Raw genomic sequence first — 16,366 nt, forward strand, 5'->3', positions numbered from 1 at the left:
TCCGGCTCAACTGTGACCCTGACCAGGATAAAGCAGTTACTGAAGATGAATGAATGAATGGGTTAATAATTTCAGTCTGAAGCTTAACTATAAAATGTAAATTACAATTAATGTCTTCTTCTTTAAGCTACAGGACGTGCATAAGGCAGTATGTCTGACTCTAAGTCCATCTTGTTACAGAGGTCTTTATTTTGGGATATTTCAGTGAAGAATAAAGGGAATGTAATTTAAGGAAAGCACAAGGTTACACCAACATGTTTAATGCTAGAAAACGTTTCTTTTCTCCTTTCCTTGCATGTAACCTGCTCTTCTTTCTACTAAAACTTTGACTGTCTGATAAAAGACAAGGCAACAAATACTGTGTTAAGTCTTTAATATTTTCAATATTCTTTCGTTTAGAAATATTGCACATGATCAACATGCCTGCTTATGAGCTCACGCTCATCGTTCTCATCCAAATATTCCTTCTTCAGAGTCAGATAATGACAATTTATTGGATACACAATCAAACGGTGAACACACATACATGTACAGGTGTGCATGTGTGTGCGCAAGCATTTCTCTGATGCTGGGGAAAGAGTGAGTTAAGTGCCAAATGTCATTTTGTATTCGTGAGAATCCTCTTATCTCAACATTAATAACCAGCTCACAGGCATAACAGTCTTCTAGTATGGATTGCATTTGCATTTGGGGGCAAGTTTGATCTGCCAAGGTGCATATTAGGTAACATTATATACAGTACGCTCGCTCACACACACACACACACATTATATATATATATATATATATATATATATATATATATATATATATATATATATATATATATATATTATATATATATATATATGGAATACCTGGAAGTACTTTGTTAGGAACACCTGCTCATTCATGCAAGTATACAACATCATGTGGCAGTAGTGCACAGTATAGAATCATGTAGGTACAGATCAAGTTGTTGATTGTATTGTTGGTGCCAGATGGTCTTGTTTGGGTATTTTAGAAGCTGCTGATCTCCTGGGACTTTCATGAACAATAGTCTTCAGAGCATCCAGTGAGCGGCAGTTCTGTGTGTGGAAATGCCTTGTCGATTAAAGAGGTAAAAGGAGAATGGCCAGACTGGTTCGAGCTGACAGGAAGGCTACGTTAACAACTACTACGATAACTACTCTTTACAACTGTGGTCAACAGAAAAGCATCTCAGGATACATAATACATAGAACCTTGAGGTGGATGGGCTACAACAGCAGAAGACCACATCGGGTTCCACTCCAGTCAGATACGAAGCTACAGAATCTGAAGCTACAGTGACTCACAGAAACCATCTGGCACCAACAGCCATGCCACAGTCACTGAGATCACATATTTTCCCCATTCTGATGTTTTATTTATAATAAAATAATAATATAATAAAATTGACCCGTATCTGCATGATTTATGCAGTGTGCTACTGCCACACGATTGGCCGATTGGATAATTGCATGAATGAACAGGGGTAGGTGTACAAGTGTTCCTAATAAAGTGGCCAGTGAATGTATGTAAGTATATAAGTGAAGACTGGGAAGTATCAAAGTGTCAGTACACTCATTGGGCCTCATTTATCAATTTTTTTTGTGATGCCCATAAAAGATAAAGCTCACAGACAGCTAAAACTATCTCTCAGAGGCAGAAGGGGAAATTATTTTGACTAATGTCTACACCAATAAAAATATTATTTAGCAGTGTAGCAGCACCTGAAAAGGCTAAAATCTGAGGACAAATTACAGAAAAGGTTGGTTAGGTGTGAAGTAAGTGAGGTGAAAAGAAAATGGTTTGACATGACAATGGAGATTTTAGTGACTGGTCTTATTTGTCTTAATTTATGGATTTGCGTTGATTTGCTTTTTTATTTATAATTTTTTCCATATTAAATATTTCTTTAATTAATGCTATTAATATGAAATGACTGGGTTTCACAAAGTTTTCATTAAATTTGTGTAGAATTGAAATTGAACAGTTATATGATTTGAAGCCAATCAGCTGAGGTTTACATTAGTTAGTCTCCTTCTGGTAAATTTACACAAACTCAGGAGCTTTTCTAGGATATGAACATTCTTCCAAACACAATTTTCATGAATACCAAAAGTCTTGTGTAAATGCTTCTAGGAACAATTTCTGAATAAAACTGTTCATGTCTGGCTTGATAAAGGAGGCCCAATGTTTGATGGTTTGTTTGGATTACTTTCTCAACACTCAATTATTAACGTTATTATAATTATTTTTTTTAATTTATTTTTTCCTGTATATATCATACTGTAACACCTTTATCCTCTTGAACAGTAAATATCTATGGCACAAAAACTGGTCACTCATCTAAAATCTAAAGAAACTTCCTGTCAACACAGTCCTATTGCACCAATGAAAGATGTGGCAGCTAAAGGAAAGGGAGATCCTGAGAAATGCCACCTTAGCGCTGGTCTCAGGTCTTTCCCTTTGCATAATCCTGTTTAAGAATCATCCACGGTTACAAATTCTGGACCAGCCCCTCAGGGGCACTTTCCAAAAAAGTTAGGTAACAGTTTTAGAAGAAGCAGAAAATAATATCAAAAAAGGGTCTTTTTTTAAAGGAAAACTATATGCTACGGAAGGAAAAATAAAATTAACTGAAATGCAGTTGTTGGTTAGTTTCTTTTTACATATCTTGAAAAACAAACACTTTCCTGATTTAAAGTGTGGTCCAGGACCACATATTGTGCAAACGTCTGATAAAAACATTTCAAAAAAGGGAGGGGGGTGGGGGGGAGCAAAGAGCCTTAAGCCCCTGAGCCATCATGGTTATATACAGTGAGAGGTGGAGTTGAGGAAAGGCCAGAGACAGAGGCATGAGAAGAAGAGCTTCAGATAATAGGCTAAAACAGTCTTTTTTTCTGCCCCAAGGCATGGATAGACTGATTGGTCTGTGCTAGAAATGCCACTAGAGTTAATAAGAGAAGAGCAAGCTATTTGGGAGAGGGGGGAGGTATAATTTCCACCAATACGACACAACAACTACAAATGAAGAAGCATGTATTCATAGAGTGAGAGAGAGTGTGTGTTTTTTTTTTCATTATTCATGCTAATGTTCCATTTGAGAAGATGCACACTGCTCTCTTGGTTTATGTGTTCTGTGTTGGTTTCTTTGTTGTTGTGCTGTTTTGGCAGTCACTATAGCTTTTGCTTTCTGCTCAGCTGCAAGTGAGAAAGTCTTCAGTTTGTTGCTTTTGGAAGGTTTGGTTCTGAGCCTGTTTCCCCACAAACTGGACGTGTTCCATTGCACAAAGACACCTCTTCCTCTCTGGCCACACGGTTCTGTCTCAGTCTCTCACATATCAAAGTGCAAACGCGCTCATTTCCCACCAATTTCCTCCAAACAGTCTCATTTTTTATGCCAGGCAAAGAAACTTTGTGCAGAATGCTGTCTTAGGTGCCACAGTAAGGGGCTCCAGATCTAAAGCAAGTGACGGAACAACTACCTGGTGCACTCATTTGCGTGCTGCCGGATGTTTTGTTGAAAAGGTGCTTGTGCCTGTTATGAAAGTTAATTTTGTGTACTTGCATAAAATATATATGTGTTGGTCAGTCTGTGTGAATGGTCACCTTGACACAGATAATGTCCACTGACAGGAAAATAATGATGTGAAAACAAGCGGAACAAAATTCACACAGTTGGTTATAAATTCAACAAAAACCATGCAAGTGCTGTATATTGTCAGTGGACTTGGTTAAATCTGCCTACTGCCCATTCCCACATTCTAACATGTCTATCCTCTCTCTCAGTTTTCATCTAAGATCCTGTGATTCATCCATGCCAGTCTTGGGCTTTTCCCACTCGCAGCCCTTTTCGTCTACCTCGGCCACACCATCTTCACTGGTTACAGGATTGGATGGTCCCGGTGCACAAGCAGAATCTGAGCCACTGAAAGCTCCTCCCGTCCCTGTGGCCTCTGAACTACCGGGTGTGGCAGTCTGCATGATCTTCTGCCTCACTTCACGAATCTTCAGCTGCAAACACACTTTAGTGGGGAAAGTATCAGAGTAGCGGGCCTGGAAAGCAACTGTGGCCTGGGCTAAGATGAAGCAGAGTAAAGGAAGAAGAGAGGATAAATATGCAGAAGATGAGTATAAAAGAGTAAACATTAAAATACATTTAGTTTCTTGTCTACTGATTTCCATAGATACTCATTAATAATAAAATAGTAAAATAAAAATAGACTTTTGAAGTACACAGTATTGCACATCAACTAATCATCTAATCTATATGGAATGATTAATTCTGGTTAATTCTTCTAAATCATTGGCTCAGCCATTAATCCAGGGTGTAAAAATCTACCCCTGGCATCAGCATTTTTGCGTACAAGTCTAGGCTCTGAAAGGAGAATATGATATAAGAAGAATTCACACAGGATTATATCTGATTATTTCTGAACATACATGTCTTTAGTCTCCTATATCTCCTGTTTTCTCTTTTTTCAGCATAACTGTAGGACTATACACTGTGTGATACATTTTAGGATTTGGTCACTCATTGAATCACACTCACGGCCAGCACCCCCTGCATTTCTGAATCGTTTTAGATGGACGTCTGACGTGCATCACACCCAGCATGCAGGTGTCGCGTTTAACTAGCGATTCTGCCTAGTAACAGTCCACGTGTGCTGTAAAGTGAAGTATGTGGAACGCGGGTGGTTGCTACACTATGGGTCTACTTTGAATTCTTGCTAGTATGAAAATGCTGAATAGAAGGTACTACAGGTCGGTTCAGTATTAGTCTTTGCACGTTCACACAGCCTGAATGAAACAAGGCTGGGGGCTGTTTGACACAACCTATAATCAATACCCTTACTTACTACATTACATTATTCCATTAGTACATTATTATATTCATTTCTACATTAAAATAAAACTGTAGCTTGATTGAAAATGTCAGGCAGGAGTCAGCTGTGATTGGTTACCTGACGGGAAGAAGGAGCCTTGCTCCTGAAAGAGTTGCATGACCAGTGCCCGGCGCTGATCCAGTGTGCGGCGTAGAGAATATGGTACACGGTCCAGCTCACCTAAAATGTCCTCTGTCTCTCCTGCTGACAGAGGAGACGATGGTATTAGTAAAGATTATAGATCTGCAGATGCAAAATAATTGTGCTTCATAATGTTCAGTGGAAGATAACTGTAGACACAGGATAGAGTATTTTTGTGTATGTGGAGAAATGGTGTATATTTGCATAGAAAGCTGTTGAACAATAATATATCATTCCTATTTATGCTCAGATATACTCAATCATGCAATAATGATACTGCATCTCATGCATAGGCAAAAGTCTTATGCATCAAGATGAAACTAAATAATAAAATGAATCCTAATACTAAATTATGAAGGAACTTGTGTGGGAAAATAAATGATTAGACAGGTTCTTAATAAGTGTATCAATGTCATATTGTGGAAGTAAGCTATTTTTTTTTTTTTTAGCTATTTTCAAATTCTGTACATGCTGATTATTTGCTATACAAATGTATGCCGTATACCTTCAGTTAAGGACAGAGAACAAACAACTAAATTTCTGTTTTTTGTCCCTTGTTCTTAACATTTCAATCATTTTAGAGACAATGAATGTGAGCTCTAATTTTTGTAAACACTGTTTGTGAATATTATACTGTATAATGGCTAAGCGAGAGAGAGTGTGTGTGTGTTATGAACACACCAGTTCTGTCAAAGGTGAATATGTCTCCCTCACACTTGGCAGCACTCTTAGGTGTGTTGGGTTCTGAGCTACAACTCGATAAGCGACGACTCTTCCTCCTTGGAGAGCTGGGATCATCAACAGAGTCCAAATCTGAGAGCAAAAGACAAAGAAAAAATGAGGCCGAGAGTAATGAGTGAGAAAATGTCATATGGGATAAATAGGTAGAAGAGAAAGAGCATTACGAACAGCACAATACTACACTTACATCTGTCAGTTCTGTTTTCTTGCACTTTAAGATATAAATAAATACATGTACACCTGACCCACAGTAATAAACAATTATATACAATTACATTAAAATCAGAGTGATGTCATGTTGAACTGTTGGCCTGACAAAAATAACAGCTTATAGCATTCGAGATACACAACACCACCCAATCTAACCAAACCTGACAGTAGTTTAGCTCAAATCATTTTTTTTCCTCAACCAAGCGATGGATAGAAAAGTGAATAGTGATGGGGAAGGCGTACGGCCAAAAGACTCACAAACGAACCATGTTTACTGCTAACGAGCTAACATGGTAGTAGTGCAGAGCAATACCTGCATCCTGGGGTGGGACATATACGGTTGCAGGGAGCATTTAACCGGATGATCACAAAATTGTGACCAGATAAGTATCAGCGAGAATTTTTATTGTTTTCCCGGGAAGTGATATACTATTGTATTGGTGTCCATAACACTAGGGGACAGGGACAAGAAGCTCTCAAACAACAATTTTGATTTTAAAAATGTATTAAACACATAAATATTTTCAAAAACATACACAGACATACAGACATACCTGTTGAATTCCTCTTCTTGCGGTAGCTGCCGAGTATTGCCCGGGGAGATGTGGCTAGATTTTGCAAGTTGGGGGAGGGCAATGCGTCATCTGGCTTAAACTCTGGCAGCTCAGCTAGGCGCTCCTCAAAATATGTGTCTGACATCACTCTTTAGACAGAGAGACAGATTAAAAATGTTTCCATTTTTTAAAAATTATAAAGGGAAAAATATAAGAACAAAAAAAATCAGAGTTGCAGGTTAATTATGTACACCTGCACTGTACCTGCACTCACTGGGCACTTTACTGAATTTAACTGCCCATCTGTTATAATGGATCATTAGAAACGCACACACACACTTCCATCACTGGAAATGAACCACCACCGTCCAGATATTACTTGATGGTGGCTTATTCTCAGCACAGCAGCGACTGTGATGTGTCAAGTGTTGCACTGGTATGAGTAAATCAGGCACAGTAGTGTTGCTGGGGTTTTTAAACAATCTTACACATACTGGCCACTCCATAAGACACACCTAACTTACTGGTCCAACTTGTAGATGTACAATACAGTTATAGCTGATCTTATTTCCCAAAATAAGATAAATTGTGTTACTGATCTTGTCATCTTGGTTGCAGACTATTCTCAACAGCAGTGACACCTGTTACACTTGTCCCTGACACACAGATATTTCCATGCCACTATCATGTCTTTGTCACTGCTCCACCACCCAAGTACGACCTGTTCAGCACTGCTTTTATATCAGTATATAAGCAGTGACTCACTGCATGTAAACAATATGTGTAACTGTATCTCCTATAAGTTTATAAGTACACAGTAGGCTTGTGATATTGATGTTTCCCAGTTCATGATTTTCTCAAATCAATAGCCTAAAAGGTTTAAGGTGAGTACAAGAGGGCGTAATAATATTACCAGCTGTGCAGTTGGGAACAGCTTGCCGGCAGCAGTAACATTTTCCATGTACCTTGACAGCAAGCAGGTGCACCCGCTTGAGTTCAGTGCTGTCAGTTAATACTGTAAGAGTTCAAAACACCTGCACAAAACATTACTTTGATTCCATTCATATGTCAACTACCTCTCCTTTTTTCTGGGAGATGAAGACTGCTCTTTTGGTTTACTGTCGAGTGATAACTCATACTAGTATACTCCGATGTTAAATTGCGGAGGTCCTACACAAATGTGTAATGACCGTCAGGTCTGGTAGTATAATATAGCTGAAGTAAATGTAAGTGGATATTGTGGCAGTGTAATATTGTGTGGGGATGATAAAATCGTTATATCCAACAAGCCTAGTACACAGTGGCACATAATGAGTTGATTTGTTGCTCTGCCACTCACTTGTCCACAGAGCCAGTGGTGCTTTTGAGTGGAGGGGGGCGGGATTTGTTCTTCTTGAGTGCTGGAGTGTCACTTTGCGTTGGTGGAGGAGGCAGGTCCAAACCACACACCTCTTTTTGTCCAGCCTGAGGAAGACAGATAGAGACGACAGAAAAAAGATGCAAGAAAACAGGAGAAATGTAAAAATAAATTGTCTTCCTCAGGCTGGACAAAAAGAGGTGAATGGTTTTAGTATAATTCAAAACCTTTTGTCATTATCATTACCACAGTTAAGTATTTATTTAAAATGATTTTTAAAAACACAATGGCATTTAATATATGTAGTACACATTATAAAAGGATATTCTGTCATACATAATCAATAACTAGGAAGAAGCCTCCCAACTAATATTGAATCTCATGTCCATTTGGTTTTAACAAACATCTTGTTTTAAACTACAAGATGTTTGTTAAAACCAAATGGACATGAGATTCAATATTAACCTAATTAACCATTAGGTTAATGGTATTTGCTGCTTGCCTCTCTGCCATGTTCCTCCTTGTTATTAGTTAACGGGCTTTTGGGGGCTCCTTCTATTCCCCTCTCTCTCACTGCTTTCTCTATCCAAGTAGACCCCATTCCTCCACCGTCTTGCTCACTGTCACGCTCCGTTCTGCTTGCCTTCTTTCCATCTTGCTCTTCCCCTTCTTGCCTTGATGGAGGATACTCAACTTGAACTTTGATCTTCTGAGGGCTCAGGGGCAGTTTGGGGGATCCTGCCCTACTTCCTTTGAAGGTGGAAACATAATCAGTTAATAGACCTAATTATAATTATACTATGAACAATGAAATTACACTATGAACAATTATTTAAACATGTTACAAATAAGAATAAATTCAGTGTGCTTTAAGTTGTTCTATTTTGAATTTATTCTTTACTGGTAAAGTAGGTTTCTGACTTTGTGTACTATCTACTTGACTTATTTGGATCTAGATTCTTGCCACTAGAATTGTTGTATTGTATATTATTGTTTATTCTGTAGGATTGCTTGTAAGTGTCTGTTGGTCTATGCTAATTATTTCTCCCTTAAGGTTTGAATTGTGGGCAGGGCTTCCTAAGATATATTGAAGGTTATCTGCTATGTCTGTCGCGGTCAGAAGCATATTTTGCAATGGTTAGACACAAATTTAGAGTGCCAAGTTTAGTAGTGTTTATTTCTTCTTGCTCAGGTAAGTGCTACCAGTTCCCTGTCAGCCCTATTTTGACTAACCCCACTCCTGACTGAGCTGCAGACATGTGCCACAAACCCATCTCTGCTGTCGCCTCTCACAGACCCAGAAGCTCTCATCCACAAACCAGAGGCCGAACTACCAGTAACCTCACCTACCCTCCCCTGTTGTATCAGTCTCACACAGTGGTGGTAGGTGGGCTCTGGAACTGCCAGTCTGCTGTAAAGAAAGCTGATTTCACCTCTGCTTTACTCTCTTGACTTTCTGGCACTAACTGAGACCTGGATCTCTCCACAGAACTCAGCTACACCAGCTGCCCTATCCTCTGCTTATGCTTTCTCTCACACTCCACAAGAAGCTGGCAGGAGTGGTGGTACAGGCCTGCTGTTGTCTGGTGCTTCACACCTCTCTCTCTGTCTCATCTCAACATCTCATGCTTTGAATTCCAAGTGGTTACAGTTACCTCCCCGATTAGCCTTCTCATCGTTGTCATCTCCTGGTCTAGTAGACCATTTCCTTGACGAAATGGACATGCTCCTCAGTCTTTTCCCTACTGACAGCACCCCTATTACTGTCCTCGGAGACTTCAACCTCCCCTCTGACAAGCTCCAGTCCTCTTGCCTTCTCCCTCTTCTGCATTCCTTCTCCTTAACATTCAACAGCTGCTCTCCCACACACAAGGGAGGAAACGCCCTGGACCTTGTCTTCAGCCACCCTGCTCCAGCTACAGACATCAGTGCTACCCCACTCCACATCTCCGATAATCATTTGGTATCCTTCACCATCACCCTCCCTATCCTGTCTAAAACCAGCTATCAATACTTTTCTCCCACTCGTAGAAACCTCCACTTTATCTCCCCTTCCACCATAGCTTCCTGCACCCTGTCATCCCTTCCTGACCCTGACTCCTTTTCCTCCCTACCATTGGAGTTAGCCATAGATACTTTCCTCTCCTCACTTTCCTCATCCATGGACCTCCTCTGCCTTCTGTCTTCTAAAGATTTCCTGCCCTGACTATCGGAGGTGTTACGCAGTTGTTACGCAGCAATCAGAGTGGATTAAGTACAGCAGAGAGAAAGTTGAAGAAATCACCACTCAACAGAGATCTTGCCTCTTGCCGTGCTCTCCTGTCCAAATTCTCATCTGAAGTGACTTCTGCAAAGATTACCTTCTACAAGGAAAAGCTGGAAACTTCTGCACAAGTTCCTCGCAAGCTTTACAACATCTTTTCTTCACTAATCAATCCACCGGCTCCTCCTGCTCCGCCCTCCATGACTGCTGAAGACTTTGCCACCTTTTATGATGAGAAGATTGAAAAAATCTGCCAGACCTTCACTTCTACCTCAACTCCTACACTACACACTGAGGATTCTCCTTCTCCTTTGCTGCACATTTTTCTAAACAAGCAACAGAAGAGATCCTACAAGTCGTCTTGTCCAGAAATCCTACCACCTGCCCATTGGATCCAATCCTTTCCACGATGCTCCAGACCATCTCTCAAGACCTCCTCCAGTTCATCACCACTATCATCAATGGCTTCATAACATCTTGTCATGTACCAGCTGCATTCAAGCAAGCAAGGGTTATTCCCATCCTGAAGAAACCCACTCGGGATCCCTCTGACATCAGCAACTACTGACCGGTATCACTTCTCTCTTTTCTTCCTAAAACCCTTGAACGAACTGTCTACAATCAACTGTCTCTCCATCTCTCACAGAACAACCTCCAAGATCCCAACCAGTCTGGCTTCAAACCGGCACACTCCACAGAGACTGCCCTTTCGACCGTCACTGAGAAGTTACATGCTGCTAGATCAGCCAAACTATCATCAGTCCTCATCCTCCTTGACTTTTCAGCAGCGTTTGACACAGTGAACCACAAGACTCTCCAATCCACCCTCATGAGCCTAGGAATTCGTGGTGCAGCATGGCAATGGTTTGCTTCCTATCTGGAAAGTCAGACATATCAGGTGACATGGAGGGGATCCACATCTGCTCCCCACAGACTCTCCAGTGGTGACCCACAAGGCTCAGTACTTGGTCCTCTCCTGTTCTCCCTCTATACTCGATCTCTTGGTGCCGTCATATCATCACATGGGTTTTCATACCACTGCTATGTGGATGACACTCAACTCATCCTCTCCTTCCCTCCCTCAGACTCTCATGTTTCCGCTCGGATATCAGCATGTCTGGCAGACATCTCATCATGGATGACAGCTCATCAGCTGAAACTTAATCCCACCAAAACTGAACTGCTGTTAATCTCAGGTGATTCATCCCCATGTAAGGATTTTGCGATCTCCTTGGAAAACTTTCTGATCTCGTCTTCTGTTACTGCACGCATCTGACGTGCATGCCGATTTCTCCTTTATAACATCAGAAGGATTCGTCCATTTCTATCCACACAGGCCACTCAGGTGCTTGTTCAGTCCCTTGTCATTTCAAGACTCCCTCCGATCCTCTAGCACTGCTCGACTGATCCCTCCATCTCTCAGGGTACAAGAAAGGCCCGCATCGAGACTCTTCTCTGTTCTGGCATCAAGGTGGTGAAATGAACTTCCCCTAGATGTCCGAACAGCTGAGTCACTGGCAGTCTGCAAATGACGTCTAAAGACTTACCTCTTCATAAAATACTTAAATTAGCACTTTATTTTAAAAAAAAACTTTGTATTGTCTGAGTGTTTGTTACTATATTATCTCCCAAATAGAGTTTTTGAACTGTTGGTATTCTTAGTTTGTGACCTAGAGAACCAGTATGAGAATGTATTAATTGATAGAGACCTCAAAGCACTTTTGTAAGTTGCTCTGGATAAGGGCATCCGCCAAATGCCATGAATGTAAATGTAAATAAATTTAGTTCATTTGTTCAGTAACTGTAGTTCATAAAACAGCACTAATTAATGTAAAATATTTATTGATACACTATATTTATTTATAGTACATTTCTTTATATACTGTCACTGTTTCAGATTCCCCAATTTCAGCCAACAGGGAATGTTTTGATTGTTTAAAGCTGGGGTGCTGATTGATTACATTTTTGTATCACTTGCACCTAGTGGCAATATAAAAGACTTTTTTGGTCCTAGTGGACTTCAACAGACCTGCCAACCCTAGTGCATGTTGGTAACCACCGGGTGTCTTGGGGGGCTAGAAGTTAGCATTTCTACCTCAACAGGGTTGACCGCATTGATTGGAAATTATCTGTAAAGTGTTAGTTAATCTTTAATATTTTTAACTTTTTATTAAGGTTACCACTCAAAGATTTCAGCCGAAAATAGCAAAAACTGCACTTTTTCAGTCTGAAATCTTTGGGTGGCAGCCTTAATAAATATAGATAACTAATGTGAACTTAAATCAAACATGCACTGATAAATTTTTATTTCACATAAATGAACCCAAAACATTCTCTGTTTACACTGACAGAAATGATGGAACAGAGTCACAGGAGATTACTAATCATGTGAGAAGGGAGGAAGGGGCTGGGCTTCCAGGGGGTCATTTAATATCAGAGAGTTCAAAACATTGCACAGCTGTCAATCATTCGAGATTCATATTTGATTGACTCATCTGCTGTTTTTGAGTTTTAAATCGTAGCAGTGTACACCAATATTAAAATGCAGAGTTCCTAAAAAACTGCGTAAAGGTTGGCAAGTCTGCTTCATTATTTGGTTTATAATGTTCATAATTTGGGGAGGTGAGAGTTTGAGAAAAATTAGTTTATTCTGTCTGCACAAGCAGACAGTGCTAATCCAAGGATTATTCATTTATCCATTTTCTGTGGCACTGAAGCTATTCATGTTACTCCCCATTACGATTTCATGGTGAGTCATGTAACTAGCAGTGAGTCAGTAATAAGAGACATCAATAAGTGAACTCCAAGCCTGTCAGATTTAATTACCCAAATGCCTTTTATCAGATTATCGGAGTGTACACCAGTGTGTGATTGTACCTAATGTTTACCTGAATGCAGGTGTGGGGTTGGGCTAGCAAGCTGTCCTACTTCTTCCATCTGACTTGATGTGTTTGACAACACTGCTTCTCTGTGTGTATCTGCCTCTGGCCTTTTAAGACTTTCCATCTTCAAAGTGACTTGTGATGGTGAGTCTGTGTAGGTCTGAGAATGCAAGTGCACGTTCGATGCTATAGATGTCTTCATATGAGGTGATGAGGGGGATGTCAGAACTGACAGAGGACTAGTCACATTTTGAGATGTGGTTGTCATAGAAACCACTCCTGTCGCCAGGGTGACACTTGGGCCAGGGTAAAGAGCAGTCACTAGTTGTCGACTGGACTCTGAGGCTGAGGACTGGGGCAAACAGCTGGGGGAGGGAACCTGAGCCAGGAGTGGAGGCTGGCCTGAGAGACACATTGAGTGATGAGGACTCATTAATATTTCTGTCTATCAGGTTGAACAGCTTTATGACTGTACATTCTTGGGCAAAACAAAACAATGAGCCAAAGTTCTTTTTTCCACAAAAATGCTGCATATTATTAGGACCCATTTCAATTTAAAATTTTTGATTCAATTTTAATACATCTCAAAAAACAGCTTCTAGACTAGCAAAGCTATTTCAATTAGCTTGTAAGAAGTTAAACTATTTTTTCATTGATAAACTCTACATTATTTCCATAAAATAACTATTTTTAATATATCTTGAGTGTCAAGTCATCAAGTTGCCATCCTGCTTTTTAGTTCACATTAAAGTCCATCCCAAAATAGTCAATTTACTGATTCCATGCATTGAAAAATGAGAATCAATCCCAAAGCTTTAGAGTCAATTCCACAAATTGTTCACCTCATGCACACACCCATCCGGCTTATCCTACAAATGGTCACGGGGACCCTGAAGCCTATCCCAGGGAACTTGGGGCACGAGGTGGGGGACACACTGGACGGGGTGCCAACCCATTGCAGTGCACAACTGCACACACTATTTGTCCATGCCTTTGGACTGGGGGGAAGCCAGAGTACCTGGAAGAAACCCCCGAGGCATGGGGAGAACATTCAAACACCACGCAGGACAGGGGCAGGATTCAAACCCCCAATCCTGGAGATGTGAGGCAAACGTGCTATTCACTAAACCAAGGTCCCCCAAACACGTCACTAGAACACAAACATTATCCAAATATTTACGTATAATGTAAATCCGTCCATCCATTTTCCATACCACTTATCCTACATAGGGTCTCGGGAGGCCTGGAACCTATTCTAGGGAGCTCGGGGCACAAGGCAGGGGACACCCTGGATGGGGTGCCAGCCCATTAGAGGGCACAATCACACACACTCACACACCCATTCACACACTACAGACAATTTGGAAATGCCAATCAGCCTACAACGCATGTCTCTGGACTGGGGGAGGAAACCGGAGGAAAGCCCTGAAGCACGTAGTGAACATGCAAACTCTGCGTACACAGGGATAGTAGTAGTAGGCGCAGTAGGGATTTGAACCCCTAACCCCGGCAGTGTGAGGCAACATGTGAAATCAGATTTGGCTCCTGCTTTGTTGGAATGAAATCCTGCAGCCACTCCCTTTGTGAATAAGATTAAAGACCCCTGATCTAGGGGCATTTTGGCACCTACAGCTGTATTAGCATAAATTAGATTTAACATTCATGCAATGTATAAAACCAACACAAATATGGGTTTGTGTTTTTTTTATTTATGTTTCCCGGCTATGGCAGTCTCACAATTCATAATTCTGACTGGGGACCACGTTTCAGCAAGTACATGATAAATGATACTGAGTATACGGATGTTACATGTGACAAACAAAGAATCAGTAAAGACTCATATTTTAATACTATATCATCATGTTGTTGTATTCTGTGATGAAAAGTTAGGCAAAAGTTTAACATTCACACATGCTTACTTCATTAGTCTGTCCATTCTACTCACCTGCCACTATTGGATGCACCAGCGTAGGACCAGCAGGCGCAATGGCGGTGAAGCCCAGTGTGGCCATAGCAGATGGCAAAAATGCTTGTGTGTGAGGGGGCGCTGCCCGCTGAGGGGTGGAGACTGCTGTTGTGGACCCCAATGACAAAGGGGTAGTGACACCGGTGGTTGATTGAACATATGTAATCCTAAAAGAATCAATTACAAGATTACAAGATATCAAAAAATAATACAATAATAAAAAAGCAATAGCTGCTTTTTAAATCAAACCAATAATAATTTGATTTTTATTATTTATATCAAATTATTATTACTATTATTTACAGAACCATTATCACATTATCCATCCATGGCATAATTTTCACTTTCGGGACAAAAAAAATGTTTCCCTAAAATGTACTTACACCAGTGTTGTCACTCAAGCATTTTACTATAGAACAAATATGAGATGTGAGAATATGAGAATAGGAGAACTGGAAAGATGTCACTTGAACCCTGACTTCATAGATGAGAGTGAGGGTCAAAGTCAAAGGCAAAAAAGAGAAACATAGTCTCTGAATCTCCATAACAGAAGAAATGTGGATAAAACGCTTATACCAGTTTTAGTCTAAATTCATGGTATGACAAGAAAATGATAGTTACTGCAAACCTTATGTTATATATAGTACAGATTAGGCAAAAGTCTTGTTATAAATGTGGTCTGAAATAACAGTGCTTTGCAGAGCTAAGGGAAATCGGAGGATCTCGCCTAAAGCTCTTGCCAAATATTGGGTGCTGCTTGCCTCCTTTTACTTATCTGGTGCAACTGGCAAGACAGCCTTCTTTCATTCTAAAACATATTTTTCTCTGTGTGTCAGCAGGTTGAGCTTTGGCTGTGGACAGAGAGAGTAGGCAGGTTTGAACTAACAGATGTCAAGTGATTGTTCTTATCTGTGAGTTATTATCGGCAGCCTACTTATATGGTTATTTTTCCTTTCACTTGAGTTGAAATTAAATGTGAGACAAGTAGTTAACTATTTGATTTTTTTTTTTTTGGACATTCTCCATCTGATAGGCAAGGCTCGCTTTTATTCGAAATTGGATTTAACCAAAGGTTACTGGCAGATCCCCTTGACTCCAATGTCCCTAGAAAAAAATGGATTATTATCCCGTTTGGGTTGCACCAATTTGTCACACTTCATTTTGGTTTATTTGGAGCCCCACGCACGTTTCAACATCTCATGGACAACATGCTACGTCTACGCAGCACATATGCTGCTGCTAATTTAGATGAAAAAATGTTATAGTAATGATTGGCAGCAGCATCTACAATAGCTGAGAGCCATCCTAAATTCCTTGAGACAGGTGGGACTCATGGCAAATCCAAAGAAGTGTGCAACTG

General features: G+C 40.4%; 1 protein-coding gene across 9 annotated transcripts in view; it reads right to left on the reverse strand.

The window, feature by feature from the left end:
* Positions 1–356: 356 nt before the first annotated feature.
* The window catches only part of cica (capicua transcriptional repressor a), a 36,425-nt gene continuing 20,415 nt past the window's right edge, over positions 357–16,366 (reverse strand). For 3 of the 9 annotated variants that reach the window (XM_026928225.3, XM_026928221.3, XM_026928222.3), the window contains exons 14-21: positions 14,986–15,173; positions 13,047–13,442; positions 8,398–8,645; positions 7,878–8,002; positions 6,539–6,687; positions 5,715–5,846; positions 4,971–5,096; positions 357–4,085 (exon numbers count right to left, since the gene is read on the reverse strand). In XM_026928225.3, coding sequence (XP_026784026.3) covers positions 3,799–4,085; positions 4,971–5,096; positions 5,715–5,846; positions 6,539–6,687; positions 7,878–8,002; positions 8,398–8,645; positions 13,047–13,442; positions 14,986–15,173 — 1,651 coding nt within the window. In that variant the 3' untranslated portion in view covers positions 357–3,798. The remainder of the gene's footprint in view (positions 4,086–4,970; positions 5,097–5,714; positions 5,847–6,538; positions 6,688–7,877; positions 8,003–8,397; positions 8,646–13,046; positions 13,443–14,985; positions 15,174–16,366) is intronic. The other 6 variants (XM_026928226.3, XM_026928223.3, XM_053231264.1 and 3 more) reach the window with 6 other exon arrangements.

This window comes from Pangasianodon hypophthalmus, chromosome 29, assembly GCF_027358585.1.
Source record: "Pangasianodon hypophthalmus isolate fPanHyp1 chromosome 29, fPanHyp1.pri, whole genome shotgun sequence".
Lineage (NCBI taxonomy): Eukaryota > Metazoa > Chordata > Actinopteri > Siluriformes > Pangasiidae > Pangasianodon > Pangasianodon hypophthalmus.